This window comes from Pogonomyrmex barbatus, unplaced genomic scaffold (assembly GCF_055798465.1).
Source record: "Pogonomyrmex barbatus isolate J1 unplaced genomic scaffold, ASM5579846v1 scaffold25, whole genome shotgun sequence".
Lineage (NCBI taxonomy): Eukaryota > Metazoa > Arthropoda > Insecta > Hymenoptera > Formicidae > Pogonomyrmex > Pogonomyrmex barbatus.
The window spans coordinates 72303-99691 of NW_028297122.1; the positions used below are offsets into that span (position 1 = coordinate 72303).

The 27389-nt window shown below is 28.2% G+C and overlaps 2 protein-coding genes and 1 pseudogene across 10 annotated transcripts in view; 2 read left to right on the top strand and 1 right to left on the bottom strand.

The window, feature by feature from the left end:
* PIG-S (phosphatidylinositol glycan anchor biosynthesis class S) overlaps positions 1–27389 on the top strand; it is a 227528-nt gene that overhangs the window by 59154 nt on the left and 140985 nt on the right. The gene's annotated exons all lie outside the window — the stretch shown is intronic.
* Positions 1–27389, bottom strand: part of LOC105428578 (protein I'm not dead yet-like) — a 68743-nt gene that overhangs the window by 37416 nt on the left and 3938 nt on the right. The window contains exons 2-7 of one of the 2 annotated variants that reach the window (XM_089078609.1): positions 24133–24259; positions 17380–17451; positions 17201–17318; positions 15230–15501; positions 11625–11739; positions 11490–11551 (exon numbers count right to left, since the gene is read on the bottom strand). In XM_089078609.1, coding sequence (XP_088934735.1) covers positions 11490–11551; positions 11625–11739; positions 15230–15501; positions 17201–17318; positions 17380–17447 — 635 coding nt within the window. In that variant the 5' untranslated portion in view covers positions 17448–17451; positions 24133–24259. The remainder of the gene's footprint in view (positions 1–11489; positions 11552–11624; positions 11740–15229; positions 15502–17200; positions 17319–17379; positions 17452–24132; positions 24260–27389) is intronic. The other variant, XM_089078608.1, reaches the window with a different exon arrangement.
* Positions 3908–10300, top strand: LOC148936261 (uncharacterized; annotated as a pseudogene).

Sequence of the window (27389 nt, forward strand, 5' to 3'; positions counted from 1 at the left end):
TACATATACATCTTATTTCGAATGATAATCTCAAATATCTCTTGAAGTGCATTTTAGAAAAACATATTTCAGACAAAAATTTTGAGACTTCGAAACGGACATAAAAAGATGAAGAGAGAGAATGTCATTGGTTTGATCTTGGATAGATCTTGGATCGTTTGAAGATCATATGAAGATCATCTTCAATTTCTTAATTAGGAACTCCCATTTTTTGTTGTATTCTTATAACTTATTTTGAGAATTTTTTAAATACACTATAAATGGTTTTTCATTAAGTACTTTTTTTAAGTTATAAGACTTGAACTTGACGTACAATTTGACATAAAGTATAGAATATCTATTAAATAATTTTAATTAATATAATAATTAATTTAATTAATATATAAAATAATTTTATATTAAGTAAATTATTATTTCTTAACAACTGTATCTTAATACTTTTGTGCACAAAATAATGAGATGGATTGATTGGTGTAAAGAAAATACATAATTGTTTTTCAAAAAGGATACATTATTGCATACTGTAAATCTTCATTTTTCTAGTATCTATGTATTTTCACACCAATTGATTCACCTCATTATTCTGTGCATGAAAATATTAAGAAATAGTTGCCAAAAACTGAATAGTTTATGAGATATTGATATTTTGAGATTAAAAATTTTAGGTTAAATTCAAACCTTATAATTTAGTATTTAATGAAAAAATTAACTTTATTAGTACTTTGAAAAGCTTTTGAGGTTAGCTGCAAAAACATGTAAACAAAAATATGGGTTTCCATTTAAGAAATTAATGGGGCGCATTGATCAAAGTCGCAAGAGTAACACATAGAAGTAAAAAGCGCTTCCCAAAAAAGTAAAAAAAGAGAAGCAGAATTTCGAAGGAAAGGAGGAAAGATTACTAAGAGAAAACGCGAAGAGAGAGATATAATGGAGAATAAAGGCGAGAAGTACTAGGAGAAAGTTAAATAAAAAAGGCAAGTCAAGGAAGAATATATAATATAAAATTATATCTACGTTAGGTACGTGGACAAGCAGAGAAGATAAGGTGACATCTAGTAATTCTTATTCTCTATTCTTTTATTCTTATTCTTTCTTCTCTTCTCTCTTCTTTATCTCTGCAAGATCAGGATCGATAAAGCAGGAAGGAACTGACAGCAGTAAATAGAAGTGGGAAGAATAGTTTGATCGATAAATCAGGAAACGATAAATGAATAACACGAACAAACAGAGTAGTTAGTAGTAGCTGGTAGTTGAAGAGAGGACAGAATCGGATCATTTACCAATTTGTTTATATATATGGGCAGAGGATAAAATATAATAATGTACTGAAAATCTGGAAAGAATACGAAGTAATAAAAAGGTGTCAGAATAAATTTATAAAATGGGCATTAGGACTAGATTGGAATACACATATTGTGATATATAGTTAGAGAAGAAAAGACAGCTGTTAAGAATAGAATTAGGTAAAAGAGCGATTAAATTTGAGAAAAAAATTAGCGCGAAATCAGACAATAAAATATTGATAGAGTGCTTTAGGGAAATAGAGAGAAATAGCGAAAATAAGAGGAAATGGGAGTCAGAAAGAGAAATGTATTTTTGTAGGAACGGAATGTTGGGAGAAAAAGTTAAAAACTTTTGAGGAAAGGCGTGAAGTTGTAAGCAAACTAGTGGCAAGAGACTTAGAAGTATAGAAATAAATACAACATAATAAAATCCAGGATTCGAAAAAACACGTGAATATAAAGAACATAAAGAATTATGTACGATAGGAATACTCGAATATTTAAGAAGAGATAGTCATAAAGACCTTCAAAGAATTATTGCTAGATTTAGATGCAAAAATGAAGAATGAAGTAACTGCTTACAAACGTTCTTATGCTGTTCGCGCCAATAACTGATACTGGGGGTCATACCGAGGTTGAAACATTAGAACATTTGGCGACATAATGTATAGTAGAGATGATAAGAAATAGCATAAGAATAACTCAGCTGCTAGGAGACAAGGAGGAAGGAATCAGTTGGATGAAGATAATCATAAAAGCAAGGAAAGAGAACAAATCCAAACAAAGTCTAGAAAAATAGAAAAATAGGCATATAGCAAAGTCAGAAAGATTTAATCTAACTACGTAACTAAGCTTAAGAAAATATTTATGTATCGTGTTAATACGTCTTAGGTTTATACATTGTTATCAAATTAAGAATTATGTAAGATCGATGTAGAATCCTTTCAAAGTTAAAAGGCTCGAGATAAATTTATATCTATCTATTTGTCATTTAAGAAATTAATGATGATCTTCATGTGATTTTTAACGACTACCCAAGATCGAAACAATGGTATCATCTTATATCCCTCTCGAAGTCACAAAATTTTTGTCTGAAACATTTTTCTTTAAAATGCATTGTTTAAAAGAGATTTGAGATCGTCAATTAAAAATGGAATACAGGATGTATAGAATGATTCGAAACAGGTGTATAGAATGATTCGAAACAGCCTTTTGTTCTTAAAATGTTCCTTATTTAATTCTGAGACGATTTTTCCTTTTCTAAAATTTTATCCGTAGCTCTTGTTCAGTTCTTGAATTATTAAAAGATAAAGTTGTCATATCATTAGTCAGATATGAAAGATAGGCAACGCACAACTCACCGTCAAATGCGGACGCTTGCTGTGCATTAACCGATGGTTATACAAATAGTAAAGGAGAAAAAAATCGTCTAAAAATTAAAAACTTAAAAACAAAGATTATTTTGTTTGAAAAATCCCTGTCTCACACACACACACGCGCGCGCGCGCGCGATCACTTATTTATTCACTCGCTTGCTTACTCGCTCGCTCGCTCACTCGCTCATTTGCTCACGTGCTCACTTGCTCATTCATTACACGTGCACGCGGACGCATACACGCACACGACTTGCGCACGCACCACACATTTTTTATATACATATATATATATATATATATATATATACAGGGTGTAACATAAAAAGTGGCCACGAATTATATAGTGATATTACTAAAAGCTGATTTGAAAAACGTCCTAAATCATTTTTTTCTATTTTGCTTAATGAAGCAATTATTACTGACAAGGGAACACAGCCAAGTATCTTCTCCCCCGATTTTAATGAATTTCGAATATGTTAAAATATAGACAAAAATAAGAGACACATATTTTTTTATAAGGGACTGGAGATTAAATGTGAAATCATTAAAATTATTAAATTTGGCGGTATTATAATTAATTAGAGGAACTTGAGTAAATTGATAGTCCACGATAGGATGAACTTGTTTATAAAAATTTATATATTGTTGTTTTAAAATTATATTATTAGATTAATAATTGAAAAATTTTTAGTATTTAATTTGAATTTAAATCAAAATGTAGTTTAAACAGGGCTTAAAATAAGTTACAGTTTAATAGATAATAATAACAATTATTATTATTCGAATATTAATTTTTAATAATTAATTGAAGAAAAATTTAATTGTAAATTTATTATAATTTTATTAGTTGATAATAGATTTATAATGTGTACAAATTGAAAATGTGATTATTTATTATAGTAAATAAAATTATATTTATTTAGGATATGTTATAGTAAGAAATGAAGAAATAATTTTTTATAATTATAAAGTTAAGTAATGTAAATGAAAAAAGTTTAATATGAAGAAGATAATTTTATTTATGTTATCTTTTGTATAGTGTATTGTATTGTGCTGAGCTGCATTTCTAATAGTACGCGTTTATTCCGAGAATGTTCCACGGGATATCATACAAGTATATCCGAGATATTCTCCGAACATTTGAAATACATACTATGATATACTGTGGAATATACTTAGAATGTTACTACCGCTCATTAATCTAATCCGTAATATGTAGTGGAGAATATCCCACAGTATGGTCAAAGGATGAAAATAGTTCAAAAACAGTATATCATGCAGGGCATGCAAGGATATCCCAAACAGCTATATAGATCGCGAAAATCTATAATATACGTGACACCTCTTACGGTAAATAAGTGAAAAAAAATGGAAAAAATGAGAGAAAGTGATGACATATTTTTTATCTTGTATCATTGCATGTTTTTAAAACGGTCATCCATCCTATTTGGGATCCTGCTCGATGCCATTTAACTTTTATAATGGGATGAAACCTGCAACTGAAATGCTGGTATAAGTAAACACGGAATTTTGACATAAAATATGATAGATCCGGTTAATGAATGTTACTACATTGTCATATATGTGTACTATAATCCTAATAGCACATGATATTATTCGAATATTCTACTCATACTGAAAGTACTGTGTAGATACTTCATACTGAAGTAGTGTGGTCATACATACTATTGCCTAATATATTAGAGAACATTTATATGACATCTTGATGATATCATTTTTTGTATATTCTTAAGCTCATTTTCAGAATATACCGAATATACCTTAGTAGCACATGATATCATACGAATATTCTGTATTTATACTGAATGTACTGTGGTCATTTTGAATATACTAAGATTATTTCCATAAAATCTATTCCAAGTAGTAAGATGACGTCATTATGACAATGATTTAAGGTCATTTTTTGTCAGTGTAAAAAACGACGTAAAATAAACGTAACATTTGTCACGAAATATTATCATAAATATATTGTCATTATTATATTATCATTTAATCGTAATTTTTTAATCATTTTTAATGAATAAATAATGAAATAACATTATGAATTACTACCTTTCTTAATTAACTACAATATATAAATAAGAAAAATATTTCCCATATTTAATACCATATTTAATACCATAATTATTGACAAATTCATAAACAAATAAACAAAATATATTCAATAATTTATAAACAATTTTCATAATAAAAATGACTTTTATTAAACCTAATTTAAGTTCACGGATCTATATATGTAATTAAATTATCCATAAGAATTACATATGCAATCGAGATTTAAAAATTAAGACTATTTATATGACAATATAGTAACATTCATTAACCGGATCTATCATATTTTATGTCAAAATTCTGTGTTTACTTATATCATCATTTCAGTTGCAGGTTTCATCTCATTATAGAAGTGAAGCAGCATTGAGCATGATCCCAAGTAGGATGAGTGATCGTTTTAAAAACATGCGATGATACAAGATAAAAAATGTTTCATTACCTTTCTCTCATTTTTTTTCATTTTTTTCACTTATTTTCCGTAAGAAGTGTTACGTATATTATAGGTTTTCACAATCTATATGGCTATCTGGAATAGCCTTATGCATGCCCTATATGATATACTGTTTTTAAACCATTTTCATCCTATGGCCATACTGCGGGATATTCTCCAGTACATATTAGGGATTAGATTAGCGAGTGGTAGTAACGATCTAAGTACATTCCTCAGTATATCGCAGTACGTATTTCGAATGTTTAGAGAATATCTCGAATATACTTGTATGATATCCCGTTGAACATTCTCAGAATAGATGAGTGCTATTAGGGATATTTATGACGATAATATTTCGTGACAAATGTTACGTTTATTTTACATCGTTTTTTAGTACATTGACGTCTAATGACGAAAAATGACCTTAAATCATCGTCATAATGATGTTATTTTGCTACTTGGGATACGACAAATGATACTCTACACAGATTTTATACGAATAATATATTCGGATCACAGTACATTCAGTATAAATATGGAATATTCGTATAATATCATGTGCTAAGGTATATTCTGAAGATGAGCTTAAGAATATATAAGAAATGATATATTATCAAGATGTCAAGATATGAATGTTCTCTGGTATATTAGACAATAGTATAAGGTAATCTGAAAAGTTTTGAGCTTAACATAGAAACAAGTATTTTTTCGGTTAAATATAGTTTTATTTTTCAACATAATCTCTTTTTAAGTCGATACACTTTTCCCATCGATACTCTAACCTCTTTAATCCCTCCAAATAGTAGTTGACGTCTTGCTCCGCAAAATAGGCGTTTACGTATGCGTTGACCTCCTCGTTCGATGAAAATCTCTGTCCTCCAAGCGAAACTTTAAGCTTAGGAAACAGGAAAAAGTCGCTGGGGGGCAGATCTGGTGAATACGGTGGGTGGTCAACCAATTCGAAGTGCAGTTTGTGAATTTTGGCCATGACGACCGCCGAAATGTGAGCAGGTGCGTTGTCTTGATGGAACAGCACTTTCTTCTTCTTCAAATGCGGTCGTTTTTTTTGCAATTTCTACCTTCAGCTTATCAAGTAATGATGCGTAATACGCTCCCTTATTGTTTTACCTTTTTCAAGATAGTCAATACATATAATTCTGTGACTATCCCAAAAAACAGTCGCCATTACCTTCCCAGCTGATGGAACCGTCTTCACCTTTTTCGGAGCAGGTTCACCCTTTGCAGTCCACTGTTTTGACTGTTCTTTTGTCTCTGGAGTGTAATGGTGGATCCAAGTTTCATCTACAGTTATGAATCGACGCAAAAAATCTGACTCGTTTCGTTTGAACCGCTCCAACAGGGCCTTGGAAATGTTCATTCGAATTCGTTTTTGGTCCAAAGCAAGCACGGCACCCAACGCGCGGATAGCTTGCGCATATCCAATTCTTCAGTCAGTATATGACAAACGCGTTCTTTCGATATGCTCATAGCCTCTGCTACCTCTCTAACCTTGATTCGACTGTCGTCCAGTACCATTTGGTGAACATTTTCGATGTTATCAGCGATGGTCGCAGTTTTCGTCCTGAATGCTCATCATCAGCCAAGCTGGTATGACCACGTTTAAATTCAGCTGCCCATCTTTTTATGGTGGCAAATGATGGGGGAGTCCCCGTAAACAGCGTCCAACTCGATTTTAATTTGCGCAGGTATTGCCTTTCAAATGTAAGAATTTAATCACGGCATGATATTCAATTTTTTCCATTTTTACAAAAACACTGACATCGACTGACAAACAACTGTCAAACAACAATTGAGCGTTCAAAATAAAATTTTCACAAAAGTCTTTCAAGGCATACTATTATACTATTGTAGTACTAGAATGGTTTTGACGAGTAACGTCATCTTCATGTTAAGGCTCAAAACTTTTCAGACTACTTTCGTACGTATGATTACAGTAGTTTTAGTATGAGTGTAGAATATTCGAATAATATCATGTGCTATTAGGAATGTTAAGGAAGTGGAACTCTCCTTTAAAAAAAAATTGATTTTTTTCTTTCGAATATCGAAAGCGAATGTCAAAATAACAGATAGAAAAAAAGTTTTATACAAAATTTAAATTGTTTCAAAAGTAGTTTATAAAGGAAATAAAAAATTTTTTTTAACTTTTTTTTTAAGTTTTCCTCATTACTCCATATTTATATCTTTAATTTTGAAATTTTTTAATGACTAAATTAAAAGTTATTTTAACACAAATTTAATCATATATGATAAACTTATTTTCGAAATATAATTTTTGAAAAATAATTATAAATTTCTACGTTTACATCTATCCGTACCCGTCCATACGCTCGATTCTTCGCGCTGAACGAATTTCGTTTTATATTGCACTGATTACGAGAGAGGAAATCAATACAGTACATTGAATATTGAAACAAAAGTTTTTTTAATAATAATAATAATAATAATAATAATAATAATAATAGTAATAATAATATTGAAAGTAATAAAATAGCAGTGAGTTTATTAAACCGCTAAAATTAGTCAAATACTATGACGATATGTTTACGTATATACTGAATACTTTGGACAATTAAAAATGAATTAATATATGATTAAAGAAAACAAAGTATTATATTTACGAAACATCGTTTATTTAATTTTGACTAGAGAGAATGATTGATTAGCTAATGATAGAACAGCTAATTGCAATAATCAATATATTTTATTGACCAAGATATATTTGTGTCCCATAATGTCACATTGTCACAACACTAAAAGAAAATTTGCTGACGCATAGTTTCGTATATTATTGAAGAATAATGAGACACAAGTATATACTTTGTGCATAGTTTTTTTTTACTAATCAAAGTGCTATGCGGAAAATAGATTTAATGTTTTTAGCACTGGCAATAAATGTGCATTTAATATGGCAGTAAACAGGCAAGAACGCAGCTATTATTAACACAACGATATAAAAGGCGCAGATTGTTATAGCAAATGCGCAGTCCGACACTGACATTCATTCTATTACATTCTATTGTTAATAAGTACTATCAATTGAGAATAATATAAGATTGAATAAATAAGTGTATAAGTATCTATTTCTGAAATTTTTATTGTTATTTATATTTTATACTTTTTTGGTTTTATAGGTTTTTTATATTAGAATTGTTGATTTTATTTGTTTTATTTAATTATTAGTTTAAAAACAAACAATTCATTAATTCTGGTTGTATTTGTAAAATATTTGTAGGTAATAAAATATTGTTTGTATATTACAATATGTATATGTACAATATTATCCTTATTCTTTATTCAACAGATTTCCTTCAAGAATATCTATTTTACAAGTATTAAATTTATTACACAATAAATTAATTAGAAAACTTATTCTCTCTCTTCCTCTCTCTCTCTCTCTCTCTCTCTCTCTCTCTCTCTCTCTCTATTTTATAACGTAATTGAAGATAGGCATGGTAAATAATGTGTCGTTTGTTGTTCGGTTAGAAACTTTAATTTCTGTGTCAATCATTACCGATGACTTAAGAACGATTCTTTTATATCATGAGTAATCGCAATAGTCATATCGTTGCTGTCTAGTGTTTATATACAATTATGTCGTTCTTCTTATCTATCTTACAACTTTAAGTATTACATTAAAATGGAGACATATAAATAATATATATACTTTTTAGAAACAAGTTTAATCTGTGAAATGTAATACTGCTAATTCGTGAAATGTAATAATACTGCTATCCGCAATATTTAGTATTTTGGACTTCCCAGACAGTTTTGTTACATCAGATGAATTTATAATGGGACAAAAAATGGAAGTTGTGTTAAAAGAATGTACGAAAATGGATATGAAATGGAAGAAGATCATTGGACTTCTGAGACGAATTTGATGTATCAGAAGCAGAAGAAATAGAGATGATGAAGAAGAAAATTATACATATGATGTAAAAGAAATATCATGAGACGTCGATGATATTCCAATGGAATATAAAAAAGAAGCAATTCAATATTGGAGAAGTGCTAAGGATAATAAGCCAAGAAAAATTGAATCTGCGATATCAAGATTTTGGAAAGTTTCATTAGCAAGACAATTGCGACAACGGAAAAAAACAACTAAATGACGATGGTAATAGGTTAGAAGAGTTAAGACAAATTTCAACATATACATTAGATAAATTTATTGAAGCGATTGAAAGGGGAGCAATAATTTACGATATTATGCAATGGGGTTTGCAAGTACAACAACAAGAAAATTTACCAGTTTAAAGCATGATGGATTAGAAGATTTAAGCTTGCGCATAAAATAGTATCCAGAAAAATTACAAAATTTATAATGAAAAAGATTTTAATGTTAAAGATTGCTTTTTGAAACAAAGAATGATAGATTTATTGAAAATGTTAAATATTATATTGAGCGTTATGGAATTGAAAATGTATATAATTCAGATCAAAGTGGTTTTCAATTAGAACTTCATGCTGACCGTACTTTATCACAAAAAAGTGTAAAAAAAATAGAATCTGTAGTGCAATCAACATCTGCAATTACACGTAATTACACAATACAGACTATTATTTCAGCTGATGGTAGATTGTTATCTCCTTTTTTATAATATTAAAAGAAACTAGAACATTAAGTCCAAACATTAAGTACAATGTTTACAGCAAACAATATCTTTGTAATGGCATCGAAATTTGGGAAATTATCATCTCATTACTTTGAAATTTGGTTGAAAGAAGTATATTTCCCAAATGTTGAATCAAAATCAGTTTTATTACTAAATTCATGGACTGGTCATTGTCCTGATATAATTCAAAGAAGTAGACTAGAATATGCAGAAAATATTGTTTTGTTAACTGTACCAGCTGGAACAACTGGAAGAATACAATCGTTAGATGTATATGGTTTTTGTTTATGGGAAAATTTTATCAGACATTTTTCAAATATCGTCATGCTTCTAAATTTTGAGGTAAAACTTTATTCAAGAAACGCTATTTTAAAATTGCAATCGTTAACTTATAATCAATTTTTATCACCAAGATTTACGAACTTATTTAAATATACATGCACCTGCAATTAGCTGCTCTATAGTTAAAGTTAAATAAATAATGTTTTATAAATATAATAATTTGTTTTCTTTAATCATATAATAATTCGTTTTTAATTGTCCAAAGTATTCGGTATATACGTTAACATATCGTCAAAGTATTTGACTGATTTTAACGATTATAACGGTTATTTAATAAACTCATTGCTATTTTATTATTATTTTAATATTATTTTATTATTATTACTATTAATATTATTATGAAACTCTCTTTTTCAATATTCAATGTACTATATTGATTTGCTCTCTCGCGTAATCAGTGCAGTATGAGACGAAATTTGTTCAGCGCGAAAAATCGAGCGCATGGATGGATACGGCTAGCGTATATACGTAAGAATTTATAATTATTTTTCAAAAATGATATTTCGGAAAATAAGTTTATCATATATGGTTGAATTCGCATAAAAATAACCTTTAATTTAATTATTAAAAAATTTCAAAATAAAGATATAGATATATAGAGTGAGGGGGGAAACTAAAAAAAAGTTAAAGAAACCTTTTTTATTTCTTTTATAAAGTACTTTTGAAATGATTTAATTTTTGTATAAAACTTTTTTTTCTATCTGTTATAGTTTTAACAATATTCGCTTTGAAAGAAAAAAAATTGATTCTTTTTTAAAGGGAAGTTTAACCTCCTTAACATGCAGCTCAGCACTTATAAAAAAAGACATGTCTCTTATTTTTGCCTATATTTTAACATATTTGAAGTTTATTAAAATCGGGGGAGGGAGCACTTGGTTGTGGTTCCTTGTGAGCGAAGTTGATCCAATCACCGCCGTCCTTTAGACAGGCGTACGTGAGCCGCATGCCTGGCAGTACGCGTGAGCACACATGGATGGCGTCACGATTTTTTTATAGTCGTTATATTTTTAAATGGATCATCAATGGATATCATTTTTTATTACATTTTTGTATACGTAATATAATTCTTCTAATTATTCTAATTATTGTAAAAATATTAAGGTACAGTTATCAAAAAGTTAATAATATGATTTACAAAATATGTTATACTTATTTTGACATATCTTGCTATGAAATATAAAATATCTGGAAAAATCTTTGTTTTTTTATGATTGTGTTTCGTCTATAATATAATATATACTTCACATGCAGGAATTTTGGAACATCCAATATATATAAATATACAATTAAATCTAAAAAACGAAGAATGAAAAAGAAGATAAAAATATTGGCAACGATGAATAAATACATTTCTGTGCTTTCTTCTTCTACCTCTCCTTCTTTCTGTACGAACATATTTCCAAGTCCTTGCTGAAATAAATTTGGAAAAATATTTTCTTTAATGAAGTTTTTTACAATATGAGATGTTTAAAAAAAAACTTACCGTCTCGAGTTCTATAAGAACAGTTTCCATTATTGGTATCATCATGGCTGTAGCGGCAGTATTCGAAATCCACATTGAAATGAACATCGTCACAAAGAAGAGACCTAATGTCAACCTGAGATTAAAAGAAAGAATTTATTTGTGTTCTAAAGTCTTATTTAGTCTCCTAAAATTTGAAATGGAAAAACTAAAAGATATAGATATAGATGAATGGATATTTGGTAAAAATCATTAAATAATTTTGTTATATATACATTTTAGTTAGAAAAATTATTTGAAATAAACGTTGTAGAGTTTTGAGGAAACCAAATAATTATGATATTAATTCCTTCGCAATAGCGCTGTCATATTCCTTTATAAATATTACTTTTATAATAAAATATATAACTTTATTTATATAATTTGTTTTTCTTAATAAAAATATTAATGTAAAATTATAAAAACATTAATAATTTATGAGATATTTTATATTTCATTCGAGTATTTTGATATTTTAAAATATTGCATATATGAAAAGTTATTTTTTACTATCTATACCATTTTTCAGCACAAAATAATAAGATATATCACCTGGTGTAAAGAAGATACATAACTCTTAATTTTAAAAAAATTATGAAGGAATTTACAGTATGCAAATATATTTTTTTTTTATAACACATTTATATGTTTTTTTAATGTTTTTAATTCATTTGTTTTGTTATTGTATGCATAAATTATTATTATATATTATATTAAGATAAGATTATTAAAAAATGAGTAGTTTAGAAGATATTTTATTTTTTAAATCAGAATATGCAAGAATAAAATATAACATGTCTAAACTATTGACTTTTTAATAATTGCTTTACTTTAATACTTTTATATCCAGAATAATTAAAGCAATTATATTACATAACAAAAATGATTTTATTTAAAAAATAATGATCATAAAAAAACATTAACAATAATGCTATTTGCGAATAAATGATTATAATCATGTGGCCCTCACGAAATCCTATAATTATAATTTCAAACATTGTTTCATAAATCTTCAATCTTGTTCAATAAATCTTATCATTTTTGTATTATTTTATTGAAGTAATTAAAATGGGATGCTTTGTTTACATTAAATATGAAAAACTTTAAAATATTATCTTAAATATAATATATTATTTTTTTATATTCAATAAAAATAGTTTAAAAGTTTTATAGACAATTTTAAAGAGAAAATATAAATAAATTCTTTATAATATTCCTTATAATATTCTTTATTGATATTAATATGTTAAAAAATTTAAAATTCATTATTTTTAATAACATGATTTTCTTTTATAATTCAATTATTTTTTATATAAAATAAATTGAAATTTAAAATCATAAGAACTTAGTAATTTATAAAATATTTATAAAATATTTATGGTCTATTTTAATAATTTTAATAATATATTGGAATAACATATAGAATGCTAGATGTTTTATAATTTTAATTTAATATTTTTAAATGTTATTTTATAAGAAAATTAAATTTATATTATAAAATTGACTGAAATTTATATTATATTATAAAATTAATTTTGAAAATTATTTTATTAAAAAATAAGTATAAAATATATATTATAAATTATTTGGTAGATAATATTTTTTTCTTGAAATTCTACAAATCATCCTAACGAGCGAACTCCGACGAAAAGGTTCACACATATGCACATCTAACATACATAGATACATTTATGTATACGTACATAAACTCATATATTTCTGTTACACGTGATATACATATGAACAAATTTTCGTATTGTTTTTTCACATTCTATCTAGCTTAATTCTAAGAACTCAATATTGTTTCTTCATGTAATCTTCTTGTCTAGCAATATCAGTTTTGTAGGTACAGGCTATAAAATTTTTATATAAAGCAAAGATTGATGCGACTTAACAGTTTTGGACGCCATTTTAAAATACCAAATGGTAAAAAAGAAAAAATTAAAAAAATTTTTTTTGTTCTCGATACGAAATTCATATGCCAGATACATATTAATGCATAAACTTTAATTGTGGAAAAGGATTTCCAGATCTATAAAGTTAATAAAAAATGAGAGCAATATAAAAATTACTGCATTTTGTCGGTAATACAGACAAATCTAGCATTCCCTTAATTGTAAAGTGTTTATAATTGAGCAGTCGAATTCAAAATTTAGACATTTAGATACACATTATCTATATATAGAATAGAAATTAAAAACTTAAGGGAACAAAGACACGAAATAATGAACACGAAATAATGCTTACGATAAGAGGTATAGAAATCCAGAAATAAATGCAACATAACAAGATTCAAAATTAGATACGAAAGAAGATATAGAGAGGATACGATATATATGATAGAAATCCCGGAATTTTTAAAAAAAACGTCGTCAAAAGGATTTTCACAGAATTGTCGCGAGATTTAGGTGTGGGAATGAAGAATTAGGTAATAGAATTCTGGCGCAAGCAGGAGGAGAATATCTGTAAATTGTGTCAATGAAACCGAAACAAATTCGAACACTTAGCATCAAATTGTAAAGATAAGAAATAGTACAAGATTAAATCAATTGTTACGAGAAAAAGGGGAAGGAATCAGTCGGATGAAAAAGATCATAAGAACGAGAAGAGAAAATAAGGTTAAGAGAATAGCATACAAACAGTAGAAAATGAGCTTATAAGAAAGTTAAAACACAAGTGCAATTTATAAACCAAAACGAACAAAACTTATATATGTATTTGTCGAGCTATTATTTCCGTATGATGTATTATTTTTATGTTTATATATGTAAGATTGATATAAAATCCCTTTCAAAGCCGAAAAACGAGAAACAAATATACATCTATCTATATACACATGTTATTTAATAAATTTTCTTACATATATTATATATATATATTATATATTATATATATATATATATATATATTATATATATTATACATATATTATATAATTTAGACAACTCCTAAGATCATTTTCGACAAGATAATATTAATAATATTTATGTTGCTGTTAATACTATCGGATGTTTAAATAAATAAATTTAGAAAAAAATTAAGAAATAAAATAAGGATTCAGAAATATACAGTTAATGTTTAAAAGCAATTTGATATTAATAAGAATATTTTTATTATTATATAATATACTTGAACATATGAATTTTAATCAATCTGTTATTAGTTGATTTAAATACTTTCGATTTAATTTTTCATTAGCAGATAGTACTTTTTATTAGCAGATAGTAATAGTGATAAATCTAACATATCTTTTATAATAATTTTAATAATAATTCTTTAATAATAATTCTTTAATAATAATTCTTTAATAATAATTCTTATAATTTATTGAATATTAAATATATGATTTATTGAAAATTTAAAAAAAACGGTAAATGAAGTACTCGATTTGAACCACTAATTTAATGTAACTTATAAGATATTATGAATTTATCCATGCCATAATCAATAACAAGCAATATTCTAATTTACATTATTTGAAAACTCTCGATGATATTGTCAAAGAATTCAATTTCATGAATAAACTGAAAAAATTGAATCTTTTAATGTTTTATAAAGACATAAAATAACATAATGACATAAAACACCTTCGATGACTGCAACCAATAGTCTTGATAATAAGTAGCGCCACTCGCATGTGTAAGCCAGAATTTTCGATGACCACTGCAATTACTAAACTGCCCAGAAACATCATCGTGGTATCATTCATATAGCATAGGCAAGTGTCATTAGTAGACATAATACCCATTAACGGATATAGAACTATTGGAATCAAACCCGTAATGGGCAATGGCAGAACTTCGGTTACCCAGAACATCGCCATTAATGCAACGATATATAAACATTTCATTGCGAGAGGCTATATCAATAAGAAGAAAGAAAAAAATTCTTCAATATTCTTCTATAACATTAAATTTCAACTGCGTATTATATAATTTTTATTTTCTCACTTTGGCCATATTAAATCATGATATTTGATTAAAACAAAAAATTTCGTTCTTATAAATAAATGCATTAAAATGAATTAATTATGTGCATTATCACATATGTACGTTTGATAAATATAAACTGAAAAAAATTATCGAGAACTATCTTATTATTTATTTTATTATATATTTTTATATACTTTTTATTATTATTAGGAAATTTATAATTACATTAATATTAATTCAGTTTATATACGTGTCTTATGTCATGTTTACAGTCTTATGTCATGTTTTATTTTAAATATAATCAGTTATCTTGAATATGAAGTATTTTTGGAAAAAATGTTTCAAGATAAAACAGGATATCGAACCATATTATTATGATATTGATTCATTCACAGATGGAGTCACTATCAAGATTTTTTATACATAGTTCCATTTTATATAATTCTATTTTTTTAAGTGGGGTTATACTTATGCTACAAAATATAATTCCTCTAGTTAATTTGGATGTAAAAGTATTAAGATATAGGTAATATCAAAGAAGTTAACAGTTTATAAAATATTTTATTCCGATATATTTTGACAGAATATAAAATATCTAAACTATTATTCCTTGATAATCTTAATACTTTATGCACAGAATAATTAGATAAATTAATAATTAGATAAATTAATGAAAATACATATTTGCTTTAAAAAGATTACGTAATTAGCAAGTGTGTGCGTGCGCGCGCGCGCGTGTGTGTGTGTGTAAAATCTTTTTTTAAGATAATTATGTTTTCTCTATACCAATCAATTTGAAATATCATGTAATAAAAATATATAATTTTATTTAAAAAAATATTCATCATAAAGAAATCTCGATACTGGCACCATCTGCGAATGAATCAATATTATAACATTGTGTGACTTACTCGATATCTTGTAACTTTAAAATATTCTTGAAATATTTTTTCCAAAAAACTCTTAATTTTCGATGATTACTGCAATTACTAAATGTATAAATATATAATTATAATTGCCTATATCTTAAAAATAAAATATTGCATTTCCGTGAAAAGTATTCTGTAACAGATTTTGTAACAAATCTACAATCTTATTAATCTACAAATAAAGAGTAATCTTTGATTTTATTATTCCGCATGGTTGAATGTGTACAATAATGTGTAAAAAAAAAATTGATTTAATATAGCTGCAGTGAGAAAGGAAGTATTTTTCATTGTATATTATATACGAGATGTTTCTCTTCTACTCTTAACTATTATGTAGTTATATGTATAATTTTGAAATCTTACAGAAATATGATCTTTCTTCTCTTTCTTGAGAAAATTTTTATTTATAATATTTTTTTTATAATTACAAATTTTTATTTATAATATTTTTTTTATCCAAATAAATAACTGTTTCTTGTGATATTTTTTTGTATAATCAAGACAGAGATATTCATATGCTTAAGGTAGAGAATAACATCTTATATATGATATTATGTTTCTTCTGTTTTATTGTATTTTTTATTGTATTTCTTATTGGTCTATTGATTTTTTATATAATTTAATATTTTTCTAAAATGTATATTTTATTAATTTAATCTTTAAAATATGAATATTATTAAGAAAGAGAGAAACATACTTTTTCACTTTCAAGAGTCAATATCGGGATCAATATTAATGGCCATAATATCACCACGAAGGATCGCCAATAGATAATTAGGAATTTTAGCAATAATCTGCTGAATTTATCATTTTTTCTAAAATTACAAAAAATATTTATGTAAAATTTGCATTACAAATCGGGAACTTGATACTTACACTATGTTTCTTTCTCTTTCTTCAGATTCGGTAATTTCTGGATACGGATCCTCTGAGCTTGAAGCCATTTTACTGAAATTAAAATATTTATATATATATAATGTAAATTTATATAGAATATTAAAAAAGGTTAATTATATTTTTCTCAATCAAGTAATTTACAAGACAATTGTATATGTACGTGTATAATATGTATTATATTTTTTTGAGAATGTTTTAAAATTAGTAATTTACACAAGTGTAGACTATATTAATATTTTTCTAATCTAAAATTATTTTAGTTTCTTAAATTTTTTTTATATTTTAATTCTTTCATTTATACATATTATATTTATTTTATATATTATATATATTTTCTTTTTTCAATTTTAATCTAATTCTCTTAGTTCTAATTTAATTCAAATTTTTTTTAATTCTGTGAGGAATATAATCAAAGTTAGCTCAAAGCGCCCGCCATTGGTAGTTAGGATGTGTGAGTGAAACGAAAGTGCACGAAAGTGTAAATGAAAAGAGGAATTTATGAGTACTTTACACTGATAGAGAAACAAAGGAACATGTTGAAAGAATAAGAAATATAATTAAAATATAATTAAAATATAATAAATTATAATGGCAGACTTGTTTGTTTTTTTAAAAACACCTTCTGTGACATCCTAAGGCGTCTCATGCCATAGAAATGTAACGTAACGGAACCCGCGAACTAATCATAGTGAAAGAACGAAAAGAATGGACGAGCTTTCTATTTGTTCTTCCGTCATGATTGGTTCGCGCGTTTCGTTACGCTGAAATATCAAAATGGAGACATTGAAAATAAAGTTAATAGAAAAAGAAACAAGAAGAAAAGATAAGAAGAGACATAAAGGAGATATTATAAAACAGGAAAGGGAAGTCTCTGATACAAATAAAGGACGAAGTTATTCTAAGGACATGCATACAAAACCAAATTTTCTGGAAATTATCATATATGCAATGAATATGAGCATCATGCAATAGAATGTTGAAACAAAGGCAAGGAATGTGACTAAACTCAATAGAGACTACGATGACTGCCACAGCTATGAATGCACAGTCAGAAAACGGCACATGGTGTCTAGATAGTGATGCGACAATACATATGTACTGTGACAGGAACCGATTTAATATGATTGATGAATCAAAATAAAGTACGAGAGTTGTTCGATAAGTCAGGTAAATTTTTCGAGATAGCACCATAATGAACTGTGTAGTATATGGCCAGAAGTAACACTATTCAAACTTACTCATACCAAGTTTCAGCCAAAAGTAACGCTTAGTTTACATGTGGCAGACATTGGAAGTGAGCATGGCAGCAGTTGTCGTAAAAATGAAGAAAGACGAATTCCGTGCAGTGATTAAACATTTTTATTTAAAGAAGTGATAGGCTGCGCAGATTAAAGCCGAATTGGACGAAGTTCACGGGGACTCTGCATCAGTGTTGAAGACCGTTTTTGGATTAATGAATTCAAAAGAGGCCGGACATCAACCAAAGATGAAGCGCGCCCCGGACGTCCAGTTGAAGACTGGACTCACTACGCTAGAAATGATTGAAAAAAATCCATCGTATTGTCATCCATCGTGGAAGATCGCCGAATGAAGGTGCATGACATAGCTGAGATTGTATCTCAATAGATAGGGTGCATAATGTCCTGCACAAAGAATTAGAAACAGCTTTGTGCACAATGGGTGCCACGATCTGATTGCTGATCATCGATCAAAAATGCATGCGAAAAAACATTTCGCAGCAGTGTTTGTCGATGCTTAAGCGCAATCCATAAGACTTTTGACGTCAATTCGTCAATTCGTGACCGTAGACGAGATTTGGATCCATCATTATACATCCGAGTCAAAACAATAGTCGAAGCGTCGAAGGCATGGTGAATGTGCGCCGAAGAAAGCGAAGACTGTTTTGTCGGCCGGAAAAACAATGGCCACTGTTTATTGGGATTCCCAAAGAATTATCTTCATTGACTACTTACAGAAGGATCAAATAGTCAAGAGCATATTATTCTACACTTCTGAATCATTTGTACGAAGAGCTGCAAACGAAACGGCCGAGATTGGCACACAAAAAAGTCATCTTTCACCATGACAATACTCCGACTCCACAGTTGCAATGGCAAAATTGCATGAATTAAGATTCGAATTGCTGTCCCATCCATCCTATTCTCCTGATATGATCTCTTGTGATTTCTTTCTATTCCCAAGATCTGGCTCGGGGGAAAGAAATTTTCGTCCGATGAGGAAGTCATCGCTGCTGTGGATGCGTATTTTGAAGATCTCGAGACTTTCTACGTTTCCGAAGGGATCAAAAAATTGGAACAAAATATGTAGGACTAAATATGTAGAGTTCCAAGGAGACTACATCGAAAAGTGAAAAAGAATTTTCTGGAAAATAGGTGATTTTACTGCTTTTTTACTTGACTTATCGAACGATCCTCGTAAAATGTATACTGTTGCCAAAGACTCACTTAGTTCATTAAGAAAGGGACAAGTTAAATCAAAGTACAATCACAAGATAAGAAGACAAATAATATTAATTTAAAAGAAGCAATTTGGGTACCTAGTTTCAGAAATAATCTTTTACCTGTATTGAACATTACAGACAATGGTTATAGATATATTTGACATTTTATAGAAACTCTGCTTTAGTAAAACGCAAAAATGGTACCGTAGCACTTACTGTAAGTAAGCAAAAATGGACCGTACGTTATAAAGGAAGCAGATAGAAAACTAGTTATGCATGCAACAGAGTATAAAAGATAGGACAAAATAGCATCGGAAGTTTGGTCACTTAAACTACAGTGACATAAAGAAACTATCGAACAAAAATATGATAAGTGGATGAATGAATGAATATAGATAGTACAAAAGTAACTCCAAAATGTGATATTTGTAATAAGAGCAAAATACACGAAAAATCTTATAATACTTCGATGTCTAGAGAAAAGGAAATATTAGGATTGGTCCACACAGACATATGTGGACCAATGAGTGAGCCATCGTTAGGAACTTGATATTTTGCGACCTTCGACAAAAATAGGCATGTGGAGGTCGCATTCCTCAAGAAAAAATTTTAGATCTTTAACGCATTTAAAACATACAAAGCTCGCGTCGAGAAGTAAACCGGAAAAATTATAAAGAATTTGAGAAGCGATAACGTGAAAGAGTATCGAATGAATTTACTCAGTTCTTTAATAAAAAAGAGAAAAAGATAGTTGTCGATATAATATTTGTCTCAATAAAATGGTCGAATGTGCAAATCAACTTTAATAGAAATGATCAGAATGATGATTGAATCAAACCTACGTTGAATCTATGAGCAGAGGCAATTAACCGCAGCGCACATAAGAGGTTGCTGCTGAACTAAGTTATTAGAAAATAATACGCTGCATAAAGAATGAACAAGTAAAAAGCTACAGAAGCTAGAAGTTTCAGAATCTTTAGAAGTAAAGTAAGGTCAGCAATTCAAAAGGAAAGCCAGGTAGGCCGAAAAAAATTATTATTTTGGAGACAATGTACAGGAAAAATAATATTCAGAATTAATGACCGTGAAAAAAACCATGACTACCAAAGAAAGATCAAAATGACTAAATATTATAGAAGCCGAATACAAATCGATGATGGAAAACAATGGGAATTGTTGGATAGTGAATAGGCTGAATGATGCAAAAGTACTTACGAACAAGTGAATTTTTAAAATAAAAAGAAATCAAGACGGATCAAGAAATCAATTACTAGACAAGTTCAAAGCAAGATTAGTTGCACGAGAAAATAAATAAAAAGAATCAATTATGAAAAAGTTTCTGCGTCGGTGACACGGAATGAAACAATTCGCATTATTTAGTGAGCGCAGTAATAAATAAGATGTATATACATCAAATGGACATTGTCTCTATATATGTTCAAGAAAGGATATGTCAATGATGATCTACACAAAACAGCCCGAAATGTTCGAGGAATCCGGCACAGAAAGATAATGCTACCCTGTGACACCCTGTATAAAAGAAATGTTAAAGAAATTTAAACATGGAAACATGGAAGATTGCAAGGCAGCTATAATAATATGCTCTTATGAAAAACTCACAGTAATAAGAAAAAATATAATGAGATGAACATCGTATAAAGAATTAATAAAAGTCTGGATATATCTCTCTAACATCATGTGTTTAGATATACCATACCAAATACCTTGAGTCAATTTAATAAAAATTCATCCATTGAAAGGCCGTGAAATATGTTCTGTGATACTTCACAAAAACATTGAATTATGATATAACATACATCGTTGAAAACAATGAGGACAAAATACACATCGACTCAAACTGGACAGAAGATGAAAATGATTGAAGATTCCGAATGAGATATGTGGTCATGCTAACTGGAGAAGCTATAAGTTGGCAATCGAAAAAGTAACGATTCATAGCTCTGTCAATTATGGAGACGCAATATCAGATATGGCAATGTCAGAAGTGGTCAAAGAAGCGATATATATCAGGAGGTTATTGGAATATTTAAACTTAACTCATCGGGGGTTCGAGCCATGCTTGGCCCAAATAAGAAGGGAGGGTGTGCGTCACGACGGGGCCCGACCACGAACCAGTCGTGGAAATTCGTAATTATTTTGCGAAAAAATACCACCTCAGCCAGGAATCGAACCTGAATCTCCTGCTTACCGGGCAGGCATCTTATTCTTTCGACTACCATGTGATAATATTTATCGTAAATAATGTATTTAGAATAACACGTCAACAATACAATGATACACACACACACACATATATATATATATATATATATATATATATACGTATATTACAATATACATGTATACATGTATTCTTTCGAATCCCCACGACTGATACTTCAGAGCGAGGTCTCTCACTCGATGGATGCAGATCGGACCGCAGCGGCGACACCCTCCAACGCCATTGGCAAATATACAAATAATCCTCCTGGTGCGCCAATGCTCCGCTTACGCTTGTTCAATCCCATCACTTCTCAGTCGCCAACGTTATCGAAGCTACACGGTTTCTCTCGTTGCAAAGTAGAGCCGGAAAAACCAATTATTCCCTCTGAGTAAAGCGCGGCGAAGCCGCATTTTTTCAAACAGGCGAAGAGAGAACAATCGGGCGGCAGGAGAGATTGCAAGCATGGCTCGAGCCCCCGATGACTCAATGCATGCTAAAACTCTGGTACATTGTGACAATACAACTAAATAAGAATAATATTCACCATAGACGAAGTAAACATCTTAACATTTATTACTTATTTTACACGTGAAGTATTAGAGCGTGAAGAAATAGTATGTTAGTATGAACAATATGTTAGTATATTAACAAAGTTGAGAGTAAAAAATAAGTACCGAAGATGCATAAAGATTAAACTTACAAGATTGATATAGAATTAAATAAAATCCAAGTGGTAGTAGCTTTAATTCTTTTTAAAAAATAATGATATAAAATTGCGTTTATCTTAATTAATATTAACATGTATATCATCTATATAAAAGATTTGATATCAAAAAAGTGGCGCCAAGTTATAGTCCCATTAACTCGAAAGTTAAATGTACAATTGCTTTTAAAAAATGTAAATCAATCAATGATTCGTATCTTTGTATTCTCACTGATCTTCTTATTCTAAAATCCAAGTGATAGTAGCTTTAATTCTTTTTCAAAATTATGATATAAAATAAAATATGTAATAAAATATATACATAAAATTGCGTTTAACTTAATTTAACTCAAATGATATGTATCTAACATAAGTGGTAGTATTTCATTCAATCTCATATATGTATGCATAATATTCCGGCGTATCTTTCTGTAAAGAATTTCTAAGTACATGTATATTTTAATCGAATGGAAAATTTAATTACAAAGAATTAAAGAGATAATAGTACAAAATGAAAAAAATTTAATTTAAATAAAAAGACTTTTATGTAAAAAACTTAGCACTGCTAGACCTTGATTGAAATAATAACAAAGTAAAAATAAGAAATTTTTATTTAAAAAAGTAATGACAAGATTTAAGGAACATTGCGACAACAATAAAAATGACCACTATGTGTATTGTTTGAGCAATATAAGATTGATATAAGATTAAGTTTATTTGTTATAAAGTAATATGACCACATATATTATGTGCAAGAGACTGTATTCTTATTACTTTAATGTTATTACTTTAAATTGTTTTATTTTTTTTATCCAGCGCCAAGTTTTTTACATAAAAGTTTTTTTATTTAAATTAAATTTTTTTCATTTTGTACTATTACCTCTTTAACTCTTTGTAATTAAATTTTCCATTCGATTAAAATATACATGTATTTAGAAATTCTTTACAGAAAGATATGCCGGAATATTATGCATACATATATTGAGATTGAATGAAAGCTATTACCACTTATGTTAGATACATATCATTTGAGTTAAATTATTAGGTTAAACGCAATTTTATGATATCATAATTTTGAAAAAGAATTAAAGCTACTATCACTTGGGTTTTAGAATAAGAAGACTTCAATGAGAATACAAAGATACGAATCATTGATTTACATTTTTTAAAAGCAATTGTACATTTAATTTTCGAGGTAATGAAACTATAACTTGGTGTCACTTTTTTGATATCAAATCTTTTATATAGATGATATACATATTAGGATTGAATATTAGATATTATTTGAATTTAATAAGACTGTGATATAACACTTAGGTTTAAATAGGATCTTACTATACTTACTATACACCTTTTTTTTATCTTTTTGTAAAAAAGTAATTTTGTAGTGATATCAGACATTTTGTAGTATTAATCATCTTTCTATATTTGAAAAGCGCGTCTTGACACTTTTATACTTGACATTTTTTTTCTGTAATAAGCACAACGAGAGTAAATAGGATAGAGAACGAAAGAACGAGCGATGTAGCATATTTTCTCTTTTACTTCTACATGTTATTTCACGTTCAATTATATTATTTTTATATACATATACCTTTAATTGTAAATGTGATTCTACAATCTTACTTACGACACAAGAAGTTAATTTTATTTGCACACTAAATTTATAAATGCACAAAAAATTATTACAATGAATCTTCAAATGATAGTTGTAATTTTGCACATAATTTTTTATAAAATGTATAATAGAAGAATTATTACACAATCGTAATTAAATAATCAATTAAGTCAATAATTAAATAATCATTAAATAATCAATAATTAATCATTTAATAATTATTTAATTATTGATTTAATTGATTATTTAATTATGATTGCGTAGTAATTCTTCTATTATACATTTTAAAAAGAAGTTATGTGTAAAATTATAACTATCATTGTATATAATTTGGAGACTTATGTAACAGTTTTACGCGCATTTTTTTAAATTTGCAATGTGCAAATAAATTTCTTGTGCTATAAGATTGTAGGATTACATTTACATACACACATACATTACATACAGTTAAATATAAGTGTATAGAAATGATACAATATAATGTAACGTGAAATAATACTTTTACATATAGAAATAATACTTTTTATAATTACATTATTGCAAATTCAAATTTTAAATTTATAATATAATATTCATTTCGAAAATATTTATTTTGATTTTCACATTTTCATCTACTAATAACTTTTTATTATTGAATATAATTTTCCTTTTTTTTTAACACAGTTTCGCGAATTAATTATTTTTTAAAATAATTTTTAATATCGGCTGCTTGAGATAGCTGTAAGACATTTAATGTCCAAAACCGCAATGATGAGTTGTAATTTTATACGTAACATTTTTTAAAATATAAAAGAATTATTACGCAATAATTAAATAATTAATAATCATATTTAAATAATCAATTAAATAAATAAATAATCATTGAATAATCAACAATTAATCAGAACGAGAGGGAAAAAAAGAAAAGCGCGACGTATAGAGACACCGCGGTCTCTCACTCGCACTAGTGTCGAGTGTGTGAGACAGTGATGGAACACCGAAATTCGGTATCACGTCCGATTATGCTTATGCTTTCTCTCGCGCGTCTTGTGTGCAACATCGAATTGCCCCTACTATTTTTTGCCTTCGCTCCGCGATCTCCTTCGCGCTCCGCGGAGACACGGACGTACGCGCTTCGTGTGTATGTGTAGCGGCCGCGCGCCGAGCGCACAGACACCATTTCCGCCAGTGCGTATACATTGGACAATGGCGCCTCTGTGACAGAAATTGCAACCGTAGAGAACCAGGCGACGACGATAATAATGACGTTTCTTAAAGTAAAAATTTCCAAATCGAACTTTGCATAGCAATATCTCCGCTCGTAGGGCACGTAGCAGAAAAATAAAAATACTTTTATCATGCAAGTCAAACACAAGCTATCGATCAAGCCTACTTAGAACTTGATCAGTTTAGCCGTTGAGATCCGATAATTTCGAATGCTCGCATCTCGCCGACTCGCGTAAAGTCACACGGCAGTGTTCTCGGTTGACTTGACACGCGAGACACTACCATGTCTCCTGATATCATGTTAATCGTAACAAAGTTATGTCATTTATTTTAAATTAATAAATACGATTTCATTTAAATTCAGTAGCAAGTATCAGTTTGATTATTAAATTAGAATAAAGGTTGCAAGCACTTTAAAAGGGGGAAATGAAGAATGTAGTTCAAAGCGTCTGCCATTAGTTGATGCGATGTGTGAGTGAGAGAATAAATGAAAGAAGGGATGTATGGATGCTTTACGCTGGTAAAGAAACAAACGAGCATGTGAAGGAATAAGAAATATAATTAAAGACTTGTAGTGGCATCCGCGGATTTGTTTGTTCTTTTAAAAACACCTTTCACGACGCCTTTATCTCAATACTTTTTAATCTTTTTTTAATTCTAATTCTTTTTTAAATCTTTTATTAATTCTATTATGATAATCATTGTCGTTTAATAATTATTTTTTTACAATATTTGTTTTTACTATATTTTTGTTTTAATTTTTACACTTAATTGATAATAATGATTGTGACTTTATACGAAATATTAACTTATTAATCAGACTGAAGCATAAAGATGTGAATAAAATTTTGTGATATTATAAATACACAGCATTCATAATTTTTAAATACATACATATGCAGTTATTACAACGTCATCGTTTCCGTTTATGAGACATTGGTTATGCGTTCATCTTATACGCGTATTTAATCGAAATGACACTGCCGTCTACCCAAGCTGTCTCATGATCGTTTAACCCTGCGCTATTTACATCAATAACAATACGATGTTGAGCTCATTGTTCCAAGGCATGTGTTTTATGATTACTTAGAAATTATTATGCACATAACATCAAACGTTCAAATACTAGGTGTTGCAAGCACGCACTAAGTTGTCTGTAATGCTTGATTTTTTAACTGATTTTTATTTGAATTGATTTTTTACTGTGAAAGATACGCACAATAAGCTAAATTTAAGTCATGTCTTATATAATAATTGTTTAATATAAATGGTTTTTTTGTCGAAAAGAAAAGTCAAAATATTAATATTTTGACAATTTTGTATATTAGACATATTTCTTGAATTTTTATAATTCAGAGATATACTAAAATTTAGAGATGATCATTTATTTTTGTTCGGTTTAAAATTAATTTAATAATTATTTTTTGTGTTACATTATAGATCTTATTATTTTTTTGAAAATAATTTTCTCTTTTATATTTTTATGCAATATAATTGGAAAATATTTATTTTTATTCTAATATCAAAATTTAAATCTTTAGAATTTTAATGTTCTTCTTTAATATAATTCTTTCTTCTTTAATAATATTTTACGATAATGTAATGTTAGCACAATTTTTTTGTAAAATCAAATATTAATTTGATGTTAATTTTATTAATAATGAAAAAATTGCTAAAGCACTATTATAGTAATTCAATACAATCGTTAAACAGTGAAAAATCTTTTTTACTTGATTTTTGCAAGTTAGCAATTCTAGAAAAGCATAATTGCATTACG